General features: G+C 42.6%; 1 protein-coding gene across 3 annotated transcripts in view; it reads right to left on the bottom strand.

Moving 5' to 3' along the window:
* Positions 1-11,051: 11,051 nt before the first annotated feature.
* SLC49A4 (solute carrier family 49 member 4) overlaps positions 11,052-23,039 on the bottom strand; it is a 79,032-nt gene continuing 67,044 nt past the window's right edge. Inside the window, exons 9-10 of one of the 3 annotated variants that reach the window (XR_012507255.1) lie at positions 16,264-21,971; positions 11,316-12,157 (exon numbers count right to left, since the gene is read on the bottom strand). Coding sequence is in view for 2 of the 3 variants with exons in the window: in XM_010970946.3 (XP_010969248.3) it covers positions 21,856-21,971 (116 nt within the window). In the remaining variant the exon portion in view is untranslated. Of the gene's footprint in view, positions 21,972-23,039 lie in introns of all 3 variants that reach the window. The other 2 variants (XM_074364749.1, XM_010970946.3) reach the window with 2 other exon arrangements.

The following is a 23,039-nucleotide window of genomic DNA, read 5'->3' as shown; positions in this document are numbered from 1 at the left end:
TTGTTTCTGCAATGAGTCACTGGGATGTCAAAGAAAATATGTGTCGACTGAAAAAAATGCACAACCTGAAAGTTGAGCATTATGTTTTATTCCGCGGAATTTCTGAGGACTTAAGCCCAGAAGACAGCCTCTCAGATCGCTCTGAAGGACTGCTCCAAAGCAGTAAGGGAGGAGCCAGGCTATATAGACGTTTTGCAACAAAAACCAGGTAGTTGGAATATCAAAAGACTGCTGTTAATTAAAGAAAACAAGGCATCTCAGGTTAATGAATTCGGTGCTCTTCTATGTATGAGAAAATGCAAGAGTCTGGGCTCATTGAAATTATTCCTTTGATAGGCACCTTAGTGATCTAGGGCCAGTATCCTGTTTTCCTAGATCCAGAATCCCTTTAAGGCGCAGAGACGGGTGTGGCTGCAGTAACTGCTGGCTTGATGGCCACACATCTTTGGTTACCGATATGGCAGGGGATATTTTTTTATCCACATATGGAAAGTATGGTCTTGAGCTTCACAAAAACTACTTTGTTGGCAAAATTCCAAAATATGCCCTAACTTCCTTCGGGGAACAAATGATACTAGTCCAGTAAGTTACACATGAAACAGCTCTGTAAGACACCACTGGTGAAAAAAAAATAAAGTCTCCCATATAGGTCCTTTTCATCTCCATTTATCTGAACTTGAGAATTTCCATCCTTGCCTTCATCCCTTCACCCAAGATGGCTGTTCTCTTGCTCTCTGTAGATCATCTGGTCAACCAGCCCCAGCTTCATCTACACCCTACTCACATAACTGACCTTTATACATACTTGCCCCCAGCTAGTGGTTGTTCTAATCCACCAGCGTAGTTCATCAAAGGGGCAGTGAAGGGCGGGCTCCTCTACTGGTTTCCCTGGTAACCAATGAGCCAACCTGATATCAATCTCCCCTATAAGTGGTAACCTCCCCCTCCAGCTCCTGTGAGAGCGAAGCCTACCGCCATGTCCTGCCCACAGTCGGCTGCATACATGGGGTGTTTCTCCAGGACCTTGCTTCAGACATGTAAGGTTTCCCCAACCATTAAACCACTGGTGTGGTTTTGCCAACACTGGGCTCCTTCTTCCACCTTGAAGCTGGGCAAGTACAGGGCTTGTAGGCCTCAGGTGCAGCCCAATAATTGGCCGAGCAGCCAGGGGACCCAGGAAACTCCTGTGAGCGCTGAGTTGTCGGGGAAGAAGGACGTGGAATGGAAAGTTGCCAGGGGGCGTCCACTAATGTGTGGGGTCTGAGAGTTGCAGGGGTGGTACTGCATGCAAGTTCACGTGCCCATGTAAAATGAAGCCAAACAAACCGAAAGGTTGAAGTTTGGAGCAGAGAAAAGTTTACTGCAGGGCCAAGCAAGAACACCTGGCTCGTGCTCAAAAAAACCCAAACTCACTGATGGTTTTCGGGGAGAAGTTTTTAAAGGCAAAATTTGGGGTTAGGGCTGCAGGGTGTGTGACTTTCTTCCAATTGGTTGATGGTGAGGTAACAGGCGGTGTTCCAGGAATCTTGTGCTCAGCCTGAAGTTGCCATCCTTCACCTGGGTGGAGGTCTTGGTTCCTGCTGAAGCACTCAAAGACACTGTTATACATATTCCTTTAGGAGGAACCAGGACCTTGCCTCATGGCTGCACTGTTGTTACTTGATTGCTCCTCCTGTTTCCGCATCCCCTCCCTTTCCTGATTAGCAACTGTTTGAATCTGCCTCTTGGAACTGAGGACGGTGTAGGAGGCTGAAGCCTTTATCCTGCAAATAAGAAAAGGTGGACACAGAAAGGCTTCTGTGCCCAGAAGGGCCCCATAGGGTCCTGCTCAGTTTCATTTTCCTCTTTCCTTTGACATTCCTCAGTCTTAAGCTGAAAAAGATTATGATAAGCTTGGGGTAGGTAGGAATGCTTAAGGGCCAGTAAGGGAAATTAAGGGAGGAGAAGGAAAAGGAAACAAGCCTTTCAGGGTTGGTTGCTATTTTGTTGGGTTCTCCATTATCAATTATCCATTCCATAGTCTGGTGGGGAAAGGGGCAATGACTACTCTGGCTACTGATGATGACCTGAGGTGACCATGGAATGGAACTAATCAACTTGGGACTGGAAGTATTCTCCAGCCCCTGGCTGGGCACAAACTGTACAATATGAGGACATTACTCCCTTTTTTGATGGCCCTGTCACAACACCTAGAGAAGCCCTTGAAAATTAGTAGACATACTGCAATAAGGATGAGGGTCAAAACGCATCCTTATAGAATCCCCCAGAAAAGGGCCCCCACCCTGGACGGCAACCATGAGAACAGATCTTGTTGTACATCCTGTGACCAAATGACCCTTGGGATTATTCTACTTATTCGAGTTTCAACTTCTGCGGTATTTCTGTATGTGCAGCATGTGTTGTTAGCCACTTGTTTGGCCAAGAGAAAACCTAGGGCAACTCTGCTATCAAGAACACCCGAGCCAATGAATCTAGAGATGTCTGCCGGGCTGTGATGGTTTTTGCAGTGTCCTCAGTGATCTGTCCAATAGTAGCAGACAGATTACATATCACATCGCTGTTGACATAAACGCTTGCACTTGGGATGTGGATACCAAGACTACTTTGTCCTATGCTGTCCTCGTATCCTGCCAACATTTCTCTTTTAAAACGTACATAATTCTTAAGGAGAGAGGTAAGATTTTGTGAGCTGTGTACAGAAAGAGGGGTTATAAAATGTCCCAGGAGTCAGGATCCTTCAAGTTGGCAGCTATCTAGGCTTCGGTGTGCCCATCCTGGTGTCGGTGGGTCACTTCCTATACCACCAAGATACAACCGGAGGGAGCGCAAGTTATTCCTCCTAAGGTGGTGTTGTTAATGTCTCCTTTTTTCAGGAGTGCAGAGACTACCCTTTCCAGGCAGGAATGGGATTCATTGCAGGCTTTCTATAGCCCATTAACATGTGTCTGACCTGTTTAACCTTTTAGTGCCGTCTGGTGTCATTGTGACTCTGAACATTTATCAAGTGTACATTCTGTGGGATTCTGGGCAGCGCATTTCTTAGTGAGAACTACAAGAGATCCAAGAGAGACTGATAGACCGTTGTCCCACAAGTGGAGATCATTTCAGATAAATTAAGGCAGGGGCTCGGTTATCTTGAGATTCTCCTGGCCAAATGAACCTGAAAGGTGAGATTTGGGGGACCAAAATCGTGAAGTCTTGGGTTCTAGCACTGTGTTAAAATCCACTGTTGGAACCACTGAGAGGGAGATATTGAAAGGTTTTGGGAACAATTGGGTAAGTTTTCCCCTCTGGCCACACTTTGAGATAGTTTGATTAGAGTGTTTCCTTCCCAGAAAGTGGCTGACACCAGTGTGGCTGTTGCAGGAGAGGGAAATTTCATGTCCTGGGATACACATGAGTCCCTGCGGCAGACCACCAACTGAGAATTCTTGGCTTCGTTTAGAAAAGAATTCAAGAGTGAGCTAAAGAAACAAAGTGAGTTTATTCAGAAAGAAACACACTCCATAGGCAGAATGCATTGAGGCTCAGAAAGTGAGAGCAGCTCCAGGGCATGGGGTTGTTGGTTTTTGGGGGCTGAGTAATTCCATATGCTAATGAGTGGGAGGGATATTCTTGCTATTTTGGGGAAGGGTCAGGATTTCCCAGAAATTGAGCCATTGCCTGCTTTTTAGTCTTTTATGGCCCACCCTGGAACTGTCATGGCGTAAGGGGGAGTGACTTTTAGTATGACAACGAAGATATAATGAGCTAAAGGTCAATGACTGGACTGTTCTGGAAGCCACTTTGGTTCCAGCTGGTTTTTATCACATCCTAACAGCTGTGCCCCTTATTCATTTGTCCTTTCTATTTAGTGGTTGTGTCCTGCCTGTCTCATGGTAAAGCAAAGGAGGAGGACAAAATTCATCATTACTTATCTGGTTGGAGGCTTGGCTCAAAACAGCAGCCAAAGTTCTTCTAATGGCTCACAAGGCCAAGCTGGTTTTCCCTGTCTCATCCAGTTTCTGTAGGGAATCCAAGGCTTCATTCTGGTGAGCCTGACTGAGAGTGGGCAGTGAGGAGGGCCAGTCCACCGAGCTCCGAGCTGATCTTCGGGTCCTTTCTCTTTCCACAACTTAAGGAGGACCTACCTGATCACTGGGCTTAAACAGGTGTAGGGTCACGTCATCGGTGGGGTCCTGTAACTGACTGGAAGCAAACTCATGAACAGAGGTTGACATTTTTCCCAGAACTTTTACATAATTGGCAATGCAATTTCTCTTAACAAGGTGTGATTGACCCCTCCTGAGGAAACCTGAAATGACCTATGTAAGATTCCAGAGGGGCTCAACTAGAGCCTGCTTGGGGAGATAACCTGAATTCTCAACAGGGCAACAGGTAGCTCGCAAGTTAGACTAGTGTCTTGACAAATTTTGGCAATTGACTTCTTAAGGGTATGATTCATCTTTTCAGTCTTTCCTGTAGAGTGGGGTCTCCAAATGTGTGAAGTTTCCATTGGATGCCTAGGGCCTAAGAGACCCCTTGAGTTACTGTGGATATGAACCAAGCCCCGTCGTCACTTGGAAGGGTCAAATGTAATCCATATTTGGGAATTATTTATTTCAGAAGAGCCACTATGACCTCTGAAGGCTTGTCTGTTTGGGAGGGATATACCTCTACCAACCCAGTGAAGGTACCCACGAATACTCACAGATGTCAGTGGTGACCAGGGCTCTGGGCATCTCAGTGAAATCTGTGTGGCAGTCCTCACAAGGCCCATTTCCTAGGTGTTGTACCCTGACCTTGGCGGGGGGGTTGGTGTTGACCAGTCTTGGGATTGTTCTTAATGTAGATCAAGCACTTTCGAGCTATTTTCTGAATGACTTGCTACAATTTTGGCCCAATCAGATATTTTTGCACCCATTGAAGTGTGGCATCCGTCCATAATGGGTAGTCTCATGTATGTGTTTGAGAACGTCTTCAAGGATGGCCTGGGGCACTAAAATGACCCCTTCAGCATAACATTTCCATCCCAGTGTTCATGCCAGGCAGAGTCAAATCCCCATTCCTTTGTTCTTTTAAGTCCTGTTCAGAGTGCTGTGGCCAATAGCTGGGCAAATTAATTTGGGGGAACAAAGGAGCTAACAGCACCTCAAAACTCTCAATTTGATCTGGCTGCTAGCTGATTGACTCTTGCAGTTGAGGCTTGGCTCCATTGGTGCCCTGGGCAGTGTATTTTTGCCACTTCTATTGGTTCATTTACTGCTTCCAACAGACTCAGGATTTTAGAAGCATGTTTAATGTCCTTCTCTCCTGCACTCCCCTTTCTTTCCAAATAGCTCCGTGAGCATGAACCACAGAAAAAGCATACCTGAAGTCTAAACGGATGTTGACTTGCTTATCCCTTCGGAGCTTCAGGGCTTTGGTAAGGGCAAGGATGTTGGCCTTCTGGGCTGATGTTCTGGCATGCAATGCGTTTGCCTCCACAGCTTCTTGGTGGGTGATGCTTACCCTGATCCGTGAAGCTGCTTCCATGGGTGAAGAGGGCAATTCTCAGGGATGGAATATGAATTTTCCATTATGCCAAAAATGCAAATATTTACACACACAAGTACAGACTACAAACATGGTCACACAGACAGAAGATCAGATGGGGATAGCCCAGCAATTCTGTTGCAAGAAAATGGAATGAGAGAGGATGTTTGTGTTTCAGGTCTTGGGTGAGTCCCTGGGATGCACTCTGTCAAGTGAGGGTCCTTGGCTTTGTGCAGGAAAGAATTCAAGAGTGAGCCATAGTAAAGTGAAAGTAGATTTATTCAGGGAGATGCACACTCCATAGACAGAGTGCAAGCCATCTCAGAAGGTGAGAGGCAGCCCTAGAGCATGGGCTCGTCTTGAAAGGTGAGATTGTCTTAGGAGATACACATTCCATAGGCAGAATGAGGGCCATCTCAAAAGGTGAGAGGATGCAGGGTTTGAGCTGTTAGTTTTTATGGGCTTGGTAATTTCATACACTAACGAGTGGGAGGATTATTCCAACTATTTTGGGAAAGGGGTGGGGATTTTCTGGAATTGGGCTACCACCCAGTTTTTGGCCTTTTATGGTCAGCCTTGGAACTGTCTTGGCGCCTATGGATATGTCATTTAGCATGCTGATGTATTATAGTGAGCCTATAATGAGGCTCAAGGTCTACTGGAAGTCAATCCTTCTGCCATCTTGAGCTTAGTGGGTTCTAATCAGTTTATGTGCTATCCTCAATTGCTGTGTCATTCTTTTAATGGTTGTGTCCTGCCCTCTTCCCTCTTGTCTCAATTCTATTCCTACTCCCAGACAGAGGCCTCCAAATGCGACTGGCCCCTCTCCAAAGGGGAATGGACCTAAAGTGGCTTGCAATGAGCCTAGAATGGCTCACTCCCTGAAAGAGAAGTGAGCCCAGATGGAGTGGGTAGAATCTTCCCATCTTGCACAAGCCAGAATGGCTCACCCCAAAATGATACACACACACACACACACACACACACACACACACACACAAAACAACAAATAGGGTACAGTCACACAGACAGAAAATCAGAGGAGGTGTAGTTTAAAAATTCCACTCCCACTCCCAGACAGAGGCCTCCAAACAGACTGGCCCAGCTTTCAAAAGAGAACAGACTCAGAGTGGCTCACTTCCCAAAAGGGAATGAGTCTGAATGGAGTGGAGAGATATTCGCAGCCTGCACAAGCTGGAATGACTTATCACCAAGTGATACCAAATGTGGACCATACCTCCGGGTGTTTCTTGGCTCCAAACAACCTTGTGCTGGGGCAGCAGATGCCTGTCAAGGAGAGTCCTGCCGAGTTCCCTGGAGCAAAATGAACTCTAGCTGCTGCTGGGGACTCAAGCAGGGTCGACCTGTCATGAGCTCAGACTCTGGGCTGGCTCACCAAAATAGTTACCGAATGCAAATTTGTTCCCCAATGCACAGTGAGACCAAACAACCCAAACGTCAGAGTTTGGAGTAGAGACAGGTTTACTGCAGGTCCAAGCAAGGAGAATGGGTAGATTGTGCTAAAAAAAGAAGCCCCTGTACTCCTTGATGGTTTCTGGGTTGAAGTTTTTAATGGGCAAAATTTGGGGTGAGGGCTGCAGGGTGACTTTCTTCTGATTGGTCAGTGGTGAGGTAACAGGCTGTGTTCCAGGAATCTTGTGCTCAGCCTGAAGTTGTCATCCTTCACCTGGGTGGGGGCCTTAGTTCCTACAGAAGCACTCAAAGATACTGTTATATGTGTTCCTTCAGGAGGAACCAGGACCTTGCCTCATGGCTGCATTATTGTTTCCTGACTGCTCCCCCTTTTGTTTCTGCATCCCCTCCCTTTCCTAATTAGCAACTGTTTAAATCTCCTCCTTGGAACTGAGGAACGTCTAGGAGGCCTTTATCCTGCAAATAAGAAAAGGTGGACACGGACAGGCTTTTGTGCCCAGGAAGGCCCCACAAGGTCCTACTCAGTTTCAGGGGTAATCCCAAAAGTTGCAGGGGTAATCCTGGGGTGGTCATCCACTAACAGAGGGGCCCAAAAGTTCCAGAAGTAATCTTGAAAGTTGTGGAGGAAATCCCAGGGTGGCTGTCCACTAATATGTGGGGGCCTGTGGTGGCTGTCCTTGAACCAGGGCCATCCAGAGAGTATAGAGAACTCACAGACACCCGTAAGGGTGCAGCAGAGATACTGGTGGCCATTGCAGTGGGAAAAAAGAGGTTAGACGGTAAGGCGGTGGCTGCGGCTGTGGGCTGGTCATTGCTTTCTGTTAAGAAAGGTCCCAGATGCTGAGCTAACAGCCAAGGTGAAGGTTAGGCACCTGGGCAGTGGGGGAGACATTGTTAACTGGCCAGGAAATGTCAAAGATGGCCTCCGTGACTAGTCACCCGGACCTCCAGCAGCACTTAAATGTGGTCATCAGTGAGGGCGAGGTGATTGCCCTGCTCTCTTGCTGCACCACTTGGCCTAACAAAGGGGATGTACCTCTCGCTCCTCTCCACTGGCAAACCGCAGAGCATGCATTAGGAGAACAGTGGCCCCCAGTGGCTCTGCTGCTGTGTCAAAGTGAGCCTTTTGTAATTGGTTTGGCTTTTACTTTGGGTAAGTGTGTATGTCTTCAAATTCTGTTCTCTCTTCCTGGTTTTGACCCTAGTTAGGGATTACAAGTAACTTGAATGCCGAGTCACATTCCTCTGAAAGTGAGGCATGTGAGGGAGTGTGTCATTGTCTATTACTGTAGTTTGTTTAACTGAATGGGCTATTTAGAAACTGGAAAAAAAAAAAAAAAACAACCCTAAATGTCCAAGATGGGACTATTCTGACCTTCTAAAACTGGTTTTTTTATATACTATTAGAGGAAGTTAATTTTCTAGAAGGAATTGGTATTTCTCTTCCTGTGCCTTTGAGATGTAGATAACCTACCTGGGCTTTCAGGAACTTTAATTCTCTGTGATCACTGAGAGCGAAGAAGAAAAAGAAAAAAGATGACTTTTTAAACTCTAGCAGGCAAGCTGGGAGGTCTCTGTGTCCATAATAGATATATATATGTCTATGTGTACCTTATAAATATGAGGCGTCTCTGCCTCCAAATGGTATTGCCAAGATTGGTTTGTGGTTGAGCTCTGTTTAATTGGCTTATAAGAAGTTAAGCACTTATATAAATTCTCAGAAATACTGAATTGATATCTGGTATTGGAGCTAGCTTAAGCTTGTTGGTTTGATTAATACAGACAAGTATTTAGAGTCATCAGAGATAAATATAACACTTCTATTGTATGTAGGTTTTACTAGAGGTTAAATAAGACCTTATTGTATCTGTTGCAAATTTGTCAGCAGGGAAAATAACCTGATATGATGAAAATCTGAGTATATGTAAATGAGATAAGAACCTTTAGGTAAACGCTAAAGGAATAATTATGTTTTAGGAATATCTAAAATAGTCTCTCCAGATTTTGGTAATTTGAAACTAAACTAAGTTAAATGAAGAGAATTCATTGACTATCTGGGTCATTTCAAATAGGATAAAATATTGGAACATTAATTGCTGGGTAGGTCGAAGTTTACCTACCTTTATCTTCTTAGGAGAGGAGGACTAAAGCTTAAGTTTTACAATCAGGAAATGCTGGCATGACATACAGTTCACAATTACTTGCTCCTTGGTTCTTGCCAACGATTAAGATTCTTAAGGGTTAAGATTATAATGTCATAATTCTAGTTATTATAACCAAATTTCTTTATCGATTAAATTGTAATCAAATATTTAACCATGCCTTTATTTTTTGATTTTTTTAAACTGACGTATACTCAGTTCACAGTGTTGTGTCAATTTCTGGTGTACAGCATAATGTTTTAGTCATACTTAGATACATATATTTGTTTTCATATTCTTTTTCATTCTAGGTTACTACAAGTTACTGAATACAGTTCCCTGTGCAACAGAGAAGAAACTTGTTATCTATTTTGTATATAATAGTTTATCTATTTTACATATAGTAGTTAGTATCTGCAAATCTTGAACTCCTAGTTTATCCCTTCACATTCTTTCCCCCTTAGTAACTCTAAATTTGTTTTCTATGTCTGTAACTCTGTTTCTGTTTTGTAAATAAGTTCATTTGTGTCTTTTTTTTTTTTTTAAGATTCCACATATGAGTGATATCATATGGTATTTTTCTTTCTCTTTCTGGCTTACTTCACTTAGGATGACAATCTCCAATTCTATCCATACTGCTGCAAATGGCATTATTTTATTCTTTCTTATGGCTGAGTAGTATTCCATTGTGTCTTTATCTAATCATCTGTTGATGGACATTTAGGTTGCTTTCATGTCTTGGCTATTGTGAATAGTGCTGCTATAAACATTGGGGTGCATGTATCTTTTCGAATTAGAGTTCCCTCCAGATATATGCCCAGGAGTGGGATTGCTGGATCATAAGCCATGCCTTTTTAAGTCTTTTAAAGTCATTTATAGACAGTTATTGTACTCTGATGCTATTGCAAAAGTGCTTTACTTCAAGAGCATTCAGGAAGGACCTTTTGACAAGCACAGGTCTCTGATAAATTTTAGATTATACCACTGAACTGGGTAGGAAATTAAAGAATCCAAATGGAAAACCTGATGGCTGTTAGAGAAGTAAAACAAAAATCCAGTTATGATCTGTTCTAAACTAAAATCATTTATGGCAAGAAGTAAAGAAAGCATTATACTTTTCTGTATTTCTAAAAATGAAGACTTTGGAACCTTTGAGAAGAGAACAGGACTATTTGATAACTAATCCAGGAAGGTTAAGAAAACTTTCTTTCAAAAGGTTAAAGGATGTTCATGATTCTAAGTTTTCCCAAGAACAGGCTCCCTACCACTTAAACTCTAATGTGCTTGCTTTGAAACTAAAAAAGTAAGTGCGTCCATGTTTTTGTGATGGCTCTGGACCTACCTTCATAGCTTTTGCTGCTTGTTCTTTTGTTTTAAATTCCACAAAGGCAATGACCTCCCCTTTGGATTTCCAGTACACTTATAATGTGGTGTGCTTATATAAACATTGCCACATTTCCCAAATACTCTTTCAATCCAGTTGTGATCAACATTTTTGGGAATTAACTCCTATGATAAATTAGAAGCAGTATTAAATACGTAAGGATTTAATAACTGCTTTACTCAGAAGGTCAATACATTTTTAACTTGAATATTAAAAACAAATTTTTTTAACGAAGACTTTGGGAGGGATACAAAAGGGAAGGAAAGGAAGAAGACAGTAACACTTATCGGGCAACCAAAATGTGCCAGGTCCTTTATGTTCATCACTTTATCCCCCTCCTCTGTTTTAACTATGTTTTTTAATGGATGAGAATGCAGGATCTCCAGAGGAGATGGAGGAATTTCCAAGTCTCAGGGCTTGTGGGTGGAGGAGCAGGATTTGGCCCAGCCTGTCCTCCTTCCAAACGCATGTTTTTTCCCACTGCATCTCTCTGCCCAAATGCTCAGCGAGCTTTGGCTCCACTTCTGCTGCCATTTGGAGTTTGATTAAAAACAAAACGCAGACCACATTATCACAAGTGCTTTCAATACACATTTATTGCAAAACCACAGCACAGTAACTATCATGTCAACATAACCACATTTCCTAACTGAGCAGAGATCACCACTCTCATGTGCTTTCTCCCAAGAAGCAGGGGCTGACTGGAAGCTGCACAGAGGCTCCGTGTTGTGAGTAATGATTAGAACTCCCATTCTGAACTAGGAGTTCTAAACCATTAAACATTTAATTACCACTTTGGCAAACCAATGCACATTACCATTTCTACAATGTAACAGCACAGAGATTTTAAATGCATCTTTATTTTTCAGAATCTTCAGTATTCACAATGTGTAAAATGAAGCAGAGTTTTAAATAAAATGCTATGCCAAAACACAGTTCCTTAAAAAGACCTGATGGAAAGGAAGGAAAACCACATACGAATAATATTTACCAGTGCTTACAGTTGACAAAGAATAAAAATACTCAAGACTTCAACATTTCCTTACAAAAGTATACTTGGCCATAAAATAAAAATCTATAAAACCCCAAATATTACAAAAGTAAATGCAAAAAAACTTTATTAAAATGTAATATAATATTTACATGGTAAGAGTTATTTAAAAATGCACAGAACACTCAGAAGTTGTGATGACGGTCAGAGGGGAATTTATCACACACTCACACTTTGACAGTTGCATAGACCCACCAGGTCGCGGAGCCGGGCCAGCAGATATGCAAATCCCCAGCATAAAATCTCAGTGTGGGCAGATTTTAAACCCCCTCCCTGCACCTATCCATATTTGCACCGAATCTCCTGCCCAGGTACATGGGGTGTCATGGGAGGAGGAGCACCTGCTGTCACAGAGCCTGTATGTCACCTAGATCTTAGTGTTGCTATTTAAAAGTCAGGTTCTGGAGCTGAGAGGAATCTCAAGAGATCATCTGGTCTCTCCTCAGTCCTCTGGGAGGGTCTTGACCCTTTTACTTGCTTAGAACCTTGGAGGCAGGGAATGTGCCGCGGCCTGCTGGAGTACCCTCACTCTGGCAGGCAGAACTTCCTGTGTTCAACTGCAGCAATTTCAGCCAAAAATCATTCCCAGGGTGGACGGGCTCCCAACAGGCAAGGACGTTGTTCTTCCATAGACTGAAAAGAAGTGAGGGCTTCAGTGCAGCCTGGGGCTGGGGGGGAGGGCGCAGGGGAGGACATGAACTGCAGTGAGACTCAGGCCGAGGGGAGGCCCAAGGCTGAGGGGAAGGCCACCTCCTGGAAACCCGGGGATGGGGGTCAGCGGAGCCTGTCGGGCATGCTAGGACCCCCACGTGGATCGTGATGGCCACGGGACAACTGTAGGCTCCCGTGCCAGCAACGGTCTCTGCAGCCACCCTACCTCCACTTCCTTCCAGCTACTGCGTCGGCCTCTGCTTGCCTTCCTGCCCTGCCTACCATGTGTGCAGAGAACTGCAGATGGTGTAAAGTCAGACCAGATACACCGTGGCTTGAGAACAGAAGAAGAACAAGAAAGCGCTTGGGCTTTCGGAGAGCTTTTGTTTGTTTGTTTTGGTTTGGTTTTTTGAGTGAAAAACTCTGGTGGTTTTTTTGTTTGTTTGTTTGTTTGTTTTGTTTTTTTTGCAGAGAGTATATTTGGTTGGACATACTTTCTGGTTGCTTCTAGGAGTGTGACTGGGGTGGAGGGTGCAGATGGAAAAGTCTGAATGGAGTAAGAGGTGGGAACTTTAGTTGGATCTAAGTCCACTTGGACTACCCAAGATTTCTTTGCATCCCAGAATTGGTATGAAAAGTCATTATTCTGGCAGAGTACACGAAACACAGTAGGGTACCAAAGGCATGCCTTCAATTACAGAACGTTCCTTTGGAGAATGGAAGCGAGAGGGGAGTGTAAAATTTATAGACTATCCCCATCCATTTTTTAATTGAAGTATAGTCAGTTTACTTGCAGACTTTTGGATAAAACACAGTTCCTCTTGGGAGATGGCGGATGCCTAGATTCCCAGTGCTTTCTCCAAGCAGAACAGGAACCTCCGCTGTGCCAGACTGGGCTTCTGCGAGGGCGGTTCCCAAATGGCCGGGCGCCCCCTCCAGGGTTCCCACCCTCTCCAGCTGGTGAGGGAGTGTGAAATGTGGAGACGTTCCCCACCTCCAGCTCCGCTACAATTCCTCTGCCCTGATTTGCTCTGCTTGGCTCCCCATCTTTTTGACCACCTCTCTCCTGCCTCCATTCTTGAAAGGTAAAAACTTCTAAGTGCAAAGGGGAGTAGCTCTAAAACAGATGACAGGGTAGGTTGTAGAATCTCCATCCCTCAAGAGCTGAAGAAGCAGTTGGCCAGACACATTGCTGGCCAATGTGCTTGGAGGCAGGAGGCGGGGCCAGATGCCTCTGAGCAGGAGCCAGTTTCGCAGTTCTGTTCTCCAGAATCTGTTTCTACTACCCCTCCCTCCCTGTCCTTCTCTGCTTTTGCTCGGTAGATGTTCTAACAAATGCCTGGAGGCCTGGCTTCTGTTTCACTAACTCCTTCAGTGAGGTCTCCCTCTTGCTGGAAGGCTCTTCCCTCTGCCTAATCCCATGTCTGAGAGCTAGCAGATCTGAACTCCCTAAAGCCTTTCCACTTCTTTTCAAGCCATCAAAGCAAATTTTTCTGCCTATCCCTTCAAAGGCTGTCCAGAGGCATTTTTTACTGTATGAAAGTTACACGTCACCATACGTTGATTAGGGACAAACGTGGATTTTTAATGGCCCATGGAAACAGGATTTATAATATATTTTTCCAGAGAAAGATCCCATAGACAGCTGTAGAAATAAGCTACAAAGCTTCCAACAGCCTTTTGAGGGTGTTGCTAGCTTTGAATGGACTCATCAGAATACAAATCTCTCTGAGGGCCAGGATACTGTCTTATTTGTTTCTGTATCCTTATGCCCCACTCAGTCAGTGCTCAGCACGCAACGGGAGCCCCAAATATACTGGTTGAATTATGAGATCCGGCTTCCTCCATCCCTGTTTTCTCTCTTTTTAAAAATATGATCTGCCTCTCCCAGCATTTAATATTGGCTATGATGAAATCCCTGCCTGGCTTTATTTTAGAATGTTCTATTATGTTCAAATTATATTATAAAGTACTCAGAAGGAAAAAGATCACAGTCTGCTATAAGATAAAAGGAGCAATTTTGTAAGAAAAAAATTGAAGTTTAAAAAAACATGAAATAAATTTCAGGACCTAGATAACAAAGAATTTCCTGGTAAAGGAATACTGATAAAAGAGTGAAGAGGTAAGGGAATCAGTAGCTGGTTCATTAAGAGTCACCTTTCCCCCAATTAGATGGAAGGACAATTACTGGCAACAGCATGCAGCGCAGAGTTGCCTGTGCCTGGGGAGCTGTATTAACCTTGAGTTAAAAAGACAACAAATATGAAGGGGCTTCTCCATTCTGAGATAAAAGAGGGTGAAATGTCAGGGCTAAGATATCAATCAATGTTTTTTCTCTGAAAAGGACAGAGGTAACTGCATTTGTCTGGGACACAAGCTGAAAGGACAGGGGGTAGAGAGGGACGGCTCCACTGGAGACATTGACATCACTTACTGAAACGATTTTCTCAGCAATAACTTATTGATCAGGAAGAGCAGTGCAATTAGCTCAGGGAAGGACTAAGAAGCAAGGGACCACCCCAACACACACCCTCAATTTTAGCTGAGTTCCAGTGGGCAGACCCCATTCCATCTACAGCAGGAGAGGTGGGATCAGTCACCTCTCCTGACTTCTTCCAGACACCTTCTCTGAGTCACAGACCTAAACAGAAATAGGTACTTATATGCATGTAAGTCAAGGAAGCGATTTTGCTTGGGACTTGTGGATGCAAGTTAGTAGGATGGGGGCAGAATTTTCCTAAGACTTAATTTTCATAAGCCTCCCAAATGATATATTTCTGGTGAGGAGGGAAGTGAATTTGGAGATGGGGACACTGGCAGTAAACCCATCTGCAGAACTAAAACCTGCCCTTTTTAGCATCTTTGGGTTTCTGCAAAGGTTTAAGAGGCCAGGACTGCTCTAGTGATGCATTAAGTGTGGTTTCGATTTACTCACAGGTAGAGACACCCGAAGGGCTCCCACAAAGTCTCCTGCCTGCTCTTCTCTCTGATGGGCTTATGTCCCAAGTTCTATAATTAGAAATCCTTCCTTTTCATGTTTAAAATTCAAATTCCTTTCAGAAAGGAAACTCAAATCCGTATGAGAATGTGTATCTTGGCATGTATGCATTTGTTAAGTTCTGTCTTCAGAGGAAGCTGGAGGTGTCAGTAATCCTCCCAAGTTCCTAAAGGAACAGTAACCCACTCTCCAGCCATGGAATGATGGTAATGTCTGGGGTTCCTCATGCCAAATTGAATTAGTGCTCCCAGATAGATACGGGTTCTGTCTATGATAGAAATTTCAACAGAACAGAATATCCTTCTCTTGAAATCATTTACGGTTAATGATGATATGAGGAAAAAATGTGGGTACCTGTTATGCATAATTATTCAGGAAACTCTCATTGGTCCTTTTTTAATTGCTAGTTCAAAAGAGTATCTGCATTTTAAAATCTGTCTAAAATGGCCTGGAAGGTAGAAACATCTTTTGTTTTTCTGATTCCCCTTCACAGGCACACACTGCACACATATAATAACTCTGTATACAGAATGAATGATAGGATGAATGAAGTTAGGAACAGTGGATATGTTGACAGCCTGAGAGTTTCCATAACTGCCTGGCTCCTAGAACTCGTAGCTAAGTGGGCCTTCCTTGTAGAAGCTCCTCGTTTGTTTGAAAAGGTCATGTATAACTGTGAGTTAACTGTAAGTACTGGTGGAAAGGTATTGCCCTCATGTTGTCTTCTCACTTTCTGTTGTGTGTGACCAAATAGGTGTGTATCACATACTGTCAATCTTCTCAGTAAAAAGGACCATCTACTTGATTCCTGTTTTAGAGGTGAGGAAGCCAGTGTCCAGAGAGAACAGGTGACCTTCCCAAAGCCCCAAGGGTGCTCAGCAGGTGCCCTGGAAAGAGAGACTGAGACCCAGGCCTCCTGACTCCCAGGCTGGTCATCTGTTCATTTCTCTGACAGCTGTTGTGCCTGCATTAGTCTCAGAGAAGCCTTGTCTCCTAACACCTGTGTACACGTTGAGCCTCTGCTCTTACTCTGTAAAAGATCTGCATAGAATTGGGCCACTAGAGATGATGTTGTTGCAGAGAAACTTACGATTCTTTGGTGCCATCACTTATCTTCTCAACTTTCTGCTGTCTGCAGCATGGTGTGCCTCTGCTGAGATGGAGAGCCAAGGAAACCTCGTCAAGAAAATCTGTCTGACTTTTGGGGATGAGCCATTCATTTTCTTCTCTCACAGTGCATGGATCTTAGTGGGTGGCATAAAAACGGAAACTATATTTCCAATAAGAAAAACAGTATCGTATATTGGAATTCACCAGTAAAGTTCAGAGTATGATAGAGCTTGACGGCACATCGTGAGGTCTGTGAAATGTCTCCGTTAAGCACTACTACACTGATACCCAGTCATCCTGAAGAAAAATAAGGATCTCAGAAACTCCTGCCCAAATGTTAACGCCAATATGGTTTTAAGAAACAGTTCCTGAGATAACTTGATATACCTATGTATGTGGATGCAGAGAAGAATTTCTGCAAGGATTCATAGGGATGACCTCTGGAAAGGAGAATGGATTAACCAGCACATGTTTCTACAGAGGTAGACTTCACTTCACTTTCTCTGTGCTGGGTATTTTAGAATTTACCTTCATGTATTTTAATTTTCAAAAATTTGAAAGAAAGAAATTTTACTTAAAAGAATTTATCTGTGGTTAACACATTGATCACTTATGGAAGGAATGTTGGTCTGGGAGTCGGGTGACCTGCTAAAACTAAGCTGTTATTTAATCTAAAAGGTTCTCTTCTTTACTCACTTGGAAAATGGGGTGATTGGCTTAGATCATCTCTTTGATTCTACAGTCCTGCCACATAAATGGGAAGAAAACCAACCTGACCTAGAGAAAGTCTAAATTGTAGTTTAAAAAAGTATCATTTTCTAACATTAAAGCCAGTCAGAAGTGTCTCCAAGTCCTTCTTGCCATTTTGATCAAGACAGCAGAAGCCTCACTGGGAAACCAGAAGAGCTGGGGGACCCCGAGGGTGCTGTGACGCAGGGCTGACCTTCCGGCCTCAAGCTCACAACGTTCCAAATCTACAATGCTTAGAGGTAAAATGGGTTGATGTGTTTTTATCGTTTTACCAAGGTTGCTGAAATGAATTCCATGTTTTGTTTCATTTTTTTAGTTGGTTAAAAAAAATTAATTCTTCCTTGTTGAATGAACAGAACAGCTGGGGTGGGGTGACTTTCTGCTCTCTTTTTGAGTGTGGGCTGAGATGAAAAGCTATTGTTTAAGACCTGCCATGTTCCAAGGTACAACAGAAAGACTACATAAGGCAGGTTAGTCCATATTCTAAAAGGGCAACAAATAATAACTATAGAAACTTGTTAGTGACCTCTGTAATTCGCTTCCTGTTTCAGGGGAATATTCTAACTTATAAGACTTGGCTGTGGGAAGAACTGCTCAATTTCCCTGGAGTACCTGGACATGCTGATGTTCTGCTCATGCTAGTGTCTGCTCCGGAGGGGGCAACCTGGATGTGTTATTATTACTGCCTTATTACTAGCCAGCCCTGGCACTTAGGGAGGAGTTGAGGGTGAAGAAGCCTGTGCCAGGGAGTCAGTTCAAGGAAGAGGAGATCAGGATGGAGCTGAGGTCAGATTCATGCAAGGGTTCAGAAAGCTGAGGGACAGGGCAACGAGGACAAGTGAGGAAGCTCAGAAAACTGTTAGGCAAAACAAGGGGCTGATGTTTCAATCCTGACCAAGAGCAAACTAAAATTGTTTATAAAAAGTAGCATGGTTCAGAGAGAGATTTAGGGCCACGTCCTTGCCTATACTGTCTGCCCACAGCCTCTCTTAGTCCTACCCCCTGGCCAGAGGTGACCACCATCAAGGGTCTCTTAAGGGCCCTGATATTAGTTCCAAGAGGACATCTCCGAAGTTTGAGGTTCCATCTGAGCTGGGAGGACACCAGAAAGGAAATGAGTGCTCAGGATGGCCAAGATGTATACTTACTGAGCAGACAACTCACTGCTATTGAGCAAAAACTGCCCAATGGATGCTGTTAAAAGAGCACCTAAGAATCTCCCTGTCAAGTTTAGCTCTTCTTGGATGGGCAGCACTTCCCCCACCCCCCAGTATTGCTTATATTTTCTAAGAGACTGGCAAACTGTTGATATATGGACATAAGCTTTATCTCGTTCTCTTCTGCACAATTATAATGCCAAATTAAAGTGGAATTCTATTTTTCCTATATTTATGAAATAGGTCTGATGAAATTTTCTCGTTTTCTACATATTTCTTTTTTAATATGGCATTTTCTTCGTATCACAGCTTTTGCACTTGCCTGGTAATATGGTATAGCCACGGTAATTCCTGTCCTTATTGTTTTAGGGACAAATATGGAATTAATGTGATTTTAAACATTAATTTAAAGCTAATTTACTATGCAATTGCATTTGATCTTGAGTTTCAAATGAAGCTTATGCAAACAGCAAGAAGAATGCCTAGATTTTAGTAAGAATAGTAAAAAAATTTAAAAAATTTAAAGATGAATAGATGAGAACGTAATCTCAATTTAAAATTCTTAGCTTGAATCCCTCATTTGAAAGGCTTCATAAAGACAAGCTGTAAACATTCTCAATAATTAAACATGAATGTATGATCTGTGATAAAACTTGGCCTTTAGGACATAGATGCCTAAATATATAAAATGGTACTTGATTCCGTCTTGTTATTTTATTAGCTCCGTCCCCCAGTGAAACGCATGCATTTGTGTATGTAATTGTCTTGCTCCTATACCTCCACCATGGACCATATTAAAAAATGCTTCTTCCCATTAACTGTGAAGTATTCACTGATAAGCCGCAGGGAACTTACACTGTAACATGTCCTTACCAATTAATAACGCTGTTGACTTGGTGTATGAGGAATGAATTATTTATGAGAAAGTTTTCAGACTGTGTCACTGCAAGCTAAGACTTAGAGATATTACAGCACCATCAGGGTAGTGATGAAGAAAAAAGACGGATTTTACTTAAAAACCAAACAATCGCCTCACTTTAATGGCATTTTATTCTTAAGCCCCATAGTTTTTGAATATGAAAGAGTATTCATGAACACCCCAAAATGTCCAAATTAAGCTGCAATTCTATGAGGTAGAGAAAAGCACGGCTTTGGGAGTCAGAAGATGTGAGTTTTTATTAGCTTTACTCTTGTCACTAACTAGGACTGTGACCTTCAGCATGAGTCTTTACCTCTCTGGGACTGTTCCTATACATTCTAAAATCAGCACTTGATTAGTGAAGGACTGAGATTTTCTTCAGTTATAAAATTTCATCAGGACTCAATAATGTTTTTAAAGTGCAAAGATAACAGCTGGTCTATTTTGATGCATGTGAGAAATAAAAACAAAGTAAAAAAAAAATTTTTTTTTGGAAATATACAGGTAAGTAAATAACATGTCATCCTCCCCTGACCCCTGGAGCCTTTTGGTTCTATTCCTATCAGGTTTGGTATACGAACTTTTGATCACTTAAAACAGTTGCAGTTTGTGATCAGAATAAATTATGTGCTGGAGGGGTAAGTGGATGTAAATGAGACAGAGGGAGGCATCTCAGCTCACGTCTGCTAAGCACAGTGGTTGGTGTCCGGGACAATGCAGGGATTTTAAAGCACTACCCACTTGGGATGTCTTTGAACTGGTCATTTATGTAATATTTTTTAATGTCGTTCTTTAAGTTACAAGTAGAATGAACCATAATTAAAATGCTCTGTATGAGAAGTCTTACAGCAGAATTTTATACAGCAATGTCCTCAAGCACAACAGTTCTGACTAAAACCAAATACGTCATACTTCTCTCGCCTTTCTGCCTTCATTCTAGACAGGAAAGGGTGGTGGTTATTTTAGCACCATTGATATCTGGACTGCCTGGCTTTCACTCACATTCTCAAGAATTCTACTTTACTTTCATTTGTATTTAAGAAGAAAGACAAGGTTTATTTCTCCTCTTTAGCAAGTCTCTTAGTTCCTTCAGTTCTTGCTGATAGGTTAGCAGGGTGGTTGGTTAAAAGGGGGATGGTCTAAACGTGACCGAAGACAGATGTTAAATTTGAGGGTTTTCTTACTTTCCAGTGGCACAATTTAGGCTCTCAGAAGGCTCGGCAGGAACAGAATCCTTCTCTAGGACCGAGGTGAGTTACTGCATAGCCTTCATCTTCCCAAGGTGGGAAAGGAGGGGTACTTGGGACTCTGTGTGCCAGTGTGTGCGCGTGTGTGGAGCTGAGGAGAATTAAGTGCTGACCAGGTCTCTTTAACGGTAGTGCACCACCCTGGCTAATGGAAGGAGCTGACTTACACTCTGCCTGTCCAGAAAAAGGCAAATAAAATATATACTTAGCTGACAAGGAAGACGCAAGTGAGGAAAGGAGAGAGGGTTGGAGGAAGCTGAGAACAATGAAGGTAAAATATTATTCTTGGCTTTTCTGAGAAAGTGTTTGGTTTTCCCGCGTCAGGGGCATTACATAAATGTGAATAATGGTAGTACTGTAACCACCCCCCCCCCAGAGCATGTTTTATGTCATAGTGAAATACATGTCTGAGAGCTGACCGATCAGTGTTATTTTTGAAAAAGCTGTCATCCCACAGAAAGAAGGCAGGTCCTGGCAAAATACTGCCCTCTCAAATATACTGACTCCATGGAAAACTGAATAGAAATACAAGAATGTAATTCAGAAATCACTCAACAGGTTTGAAAGTTTCAATGTTATAAATTGTTATTTTCAAACAAGGGTCATTTTAATAAAACGTAACCCTGGTAAATAACGGCTGGTGCTGGATTTCCCATCCCATGCCACCACATACACATCTGCCCCAAGACACATGATGTTCTGTGGGATTTGTCACTTCACTTTTAACAAAGTGCTAAATCAGAACGGAATCACATTTTTTCATACAGTATTTAATGCGACTATAAGAAACACTTAGTCACCTTTAATATAATCATTTAAGAGCCTAACAGATGCAACTGTATTTCACAGAAACAAGGATAAGTTTAAGATCGAGACACAAAGTATGTGCTCTGAAGTTGCTGGAAAGCGCTTGATCACCATAATTAAGGTGGCCAAAGATCTGACTAATTAAAAATAAGGAGTCATATAAGAAATGGCTTTATTAGAAAAAACGTAGTGTACATGTGGCTAATTTCTATCATTGATATACCTCTTGGCTATTTTATAATTAAAATCTGAATCAGGGTTTAAACTTCTTTAGAAGTTAGTGGCATTTCTTCCTATTCTGATTGTGACTTAGGGAAGGAGTTATCTTCATGTGATAGACACCCTTTATTTCTTTCCATAATTACAATTAGTCCATCAGTAGTTTAGCACTGGCACAAAACAGAGGGAATTATTTAGGTAGTGCTTTCTGTGTAAGACATCACACTTCTAACCCCAGACTCAGGCACAGGTATGCCACTGACAGTTTTTAAACCCCCCTGTTACCTCTCAAGTCCCATTATTATTACTTAGTAGTAATTAAATTAATGCAATCATCTGTAACCTAACAAAACCTCTGAATGAAGTTTCTCTCTCCTCCTCTTTTTTCCCTGTTAGATGTGCAATTCCAAGCAAATGTGCAGTATGCAGTATTGATTTCCAGTCTCTTTTTAAACTCCGTCAAGTCTGTGCTATTAAACTGAGACAACCACATCAAGATAGAGTCTGTCATAGGATTCCCTGAAGCACAGAATGAGGAGAAGACTGAGCAAACACGACCCGGGAAGGCACCAGTTGAACCAAGACAACTCTGTAAGACAAAAACATGCAGTTGTGAGCGTTCATGTGTCACCAGCAGAACACCACCTGTATGGTGGGAGCAACCTGCTCTGCATTCAAAAGCACTTATGATAAATGTGCCCTGGAAGGCCTGAGAACTGGCTTTCAATAAATAGTGACAACCTGGAGCCTAAGTGATGCAATGTAATATGTTACAGGGCTTTCCTGTGGAATATTTTTAATTGATATTTTTTAATGATTTTTTATCAATTTAATTCACCTTGATTTTGGTGGCAAAAAAAAAATCTATTCAAAGAAAAAAAAATCAGTCACCTTTAAATGTTAGTTTGTTAAGTATTTTTAAAGTTCCCTCTGTCAACCATCACTCTTGTCCTTGTTTAGAAATATCTGATGGATTAGAAAGACAAATAAGAAAATCACCTGAATTTTGAGGTAACACTTTTATAGTTTTTTTTGGATAGAAACATCTAATTCTCAGCAAAAACATCAAGTGGTAATCATTGTATAATAAGTTAAAAAATATAGAGAGATAAGTAAACATAGAAAATTAATCCTAATTCTAAGACTTCAGAGAAACTACTGTGAATATTTTGGGTTCTCTCTAGTCTTCTTCCTACTAACATAATGGTTATGTATGATGCCAATTACCAGGAAATTTACACGTATCATCTAAACAGGCAATTCAAATAATATTGTTTTTGGATTTAATGGAATCAAGAATGTACTCCTTTAGGAATTCAGGATTCTCCACCAGCCAATCTGGGCCTCTAGCTACCAAGGTGCACCTGCCGCCCTGCTGACGGTGCTGCCTCTGAGTGCTTCCTCCGGCTCCGTGGCCATGGAGCTGCGCATCTGTTCAGCCTCCTTCTACCCCAACCCCTCTGTCAGTCCGTCCTGAGGCTTCAGAGCAGAAGTAAGCAGTTTCCTCACATAAAGAGGTTGGTGGTGGGGAAGAGAGGGTAACTCCTCTTTAATATCCACTTAGCAATTACAATTTTTAAAAAAATGAGGGAAACAGGTTCCCTGGTACACTTTTTCCTTTGGGTGCTGCTATAAGTTTTTATTTTCCCTGTGCTTC

This window comes from Camelus bactrianus, chromosome 1 (genome assembly GCF_048773025.1).
Source record: "Camelus bactrianus isolate YW-2024 breed Bactrian camel chromosome 1, ASM4877302v1, whole genome shotgun sequence".
Lineage (NCBI taxonomy): Eukaryota > Metazoa > Chordata > Mammalia > Artiodactyla > Camelidae > Camelus > Camelus bactrianus.
This window is presented reverse-complemented; position numbering and strand designations above follow the sequence as displayed.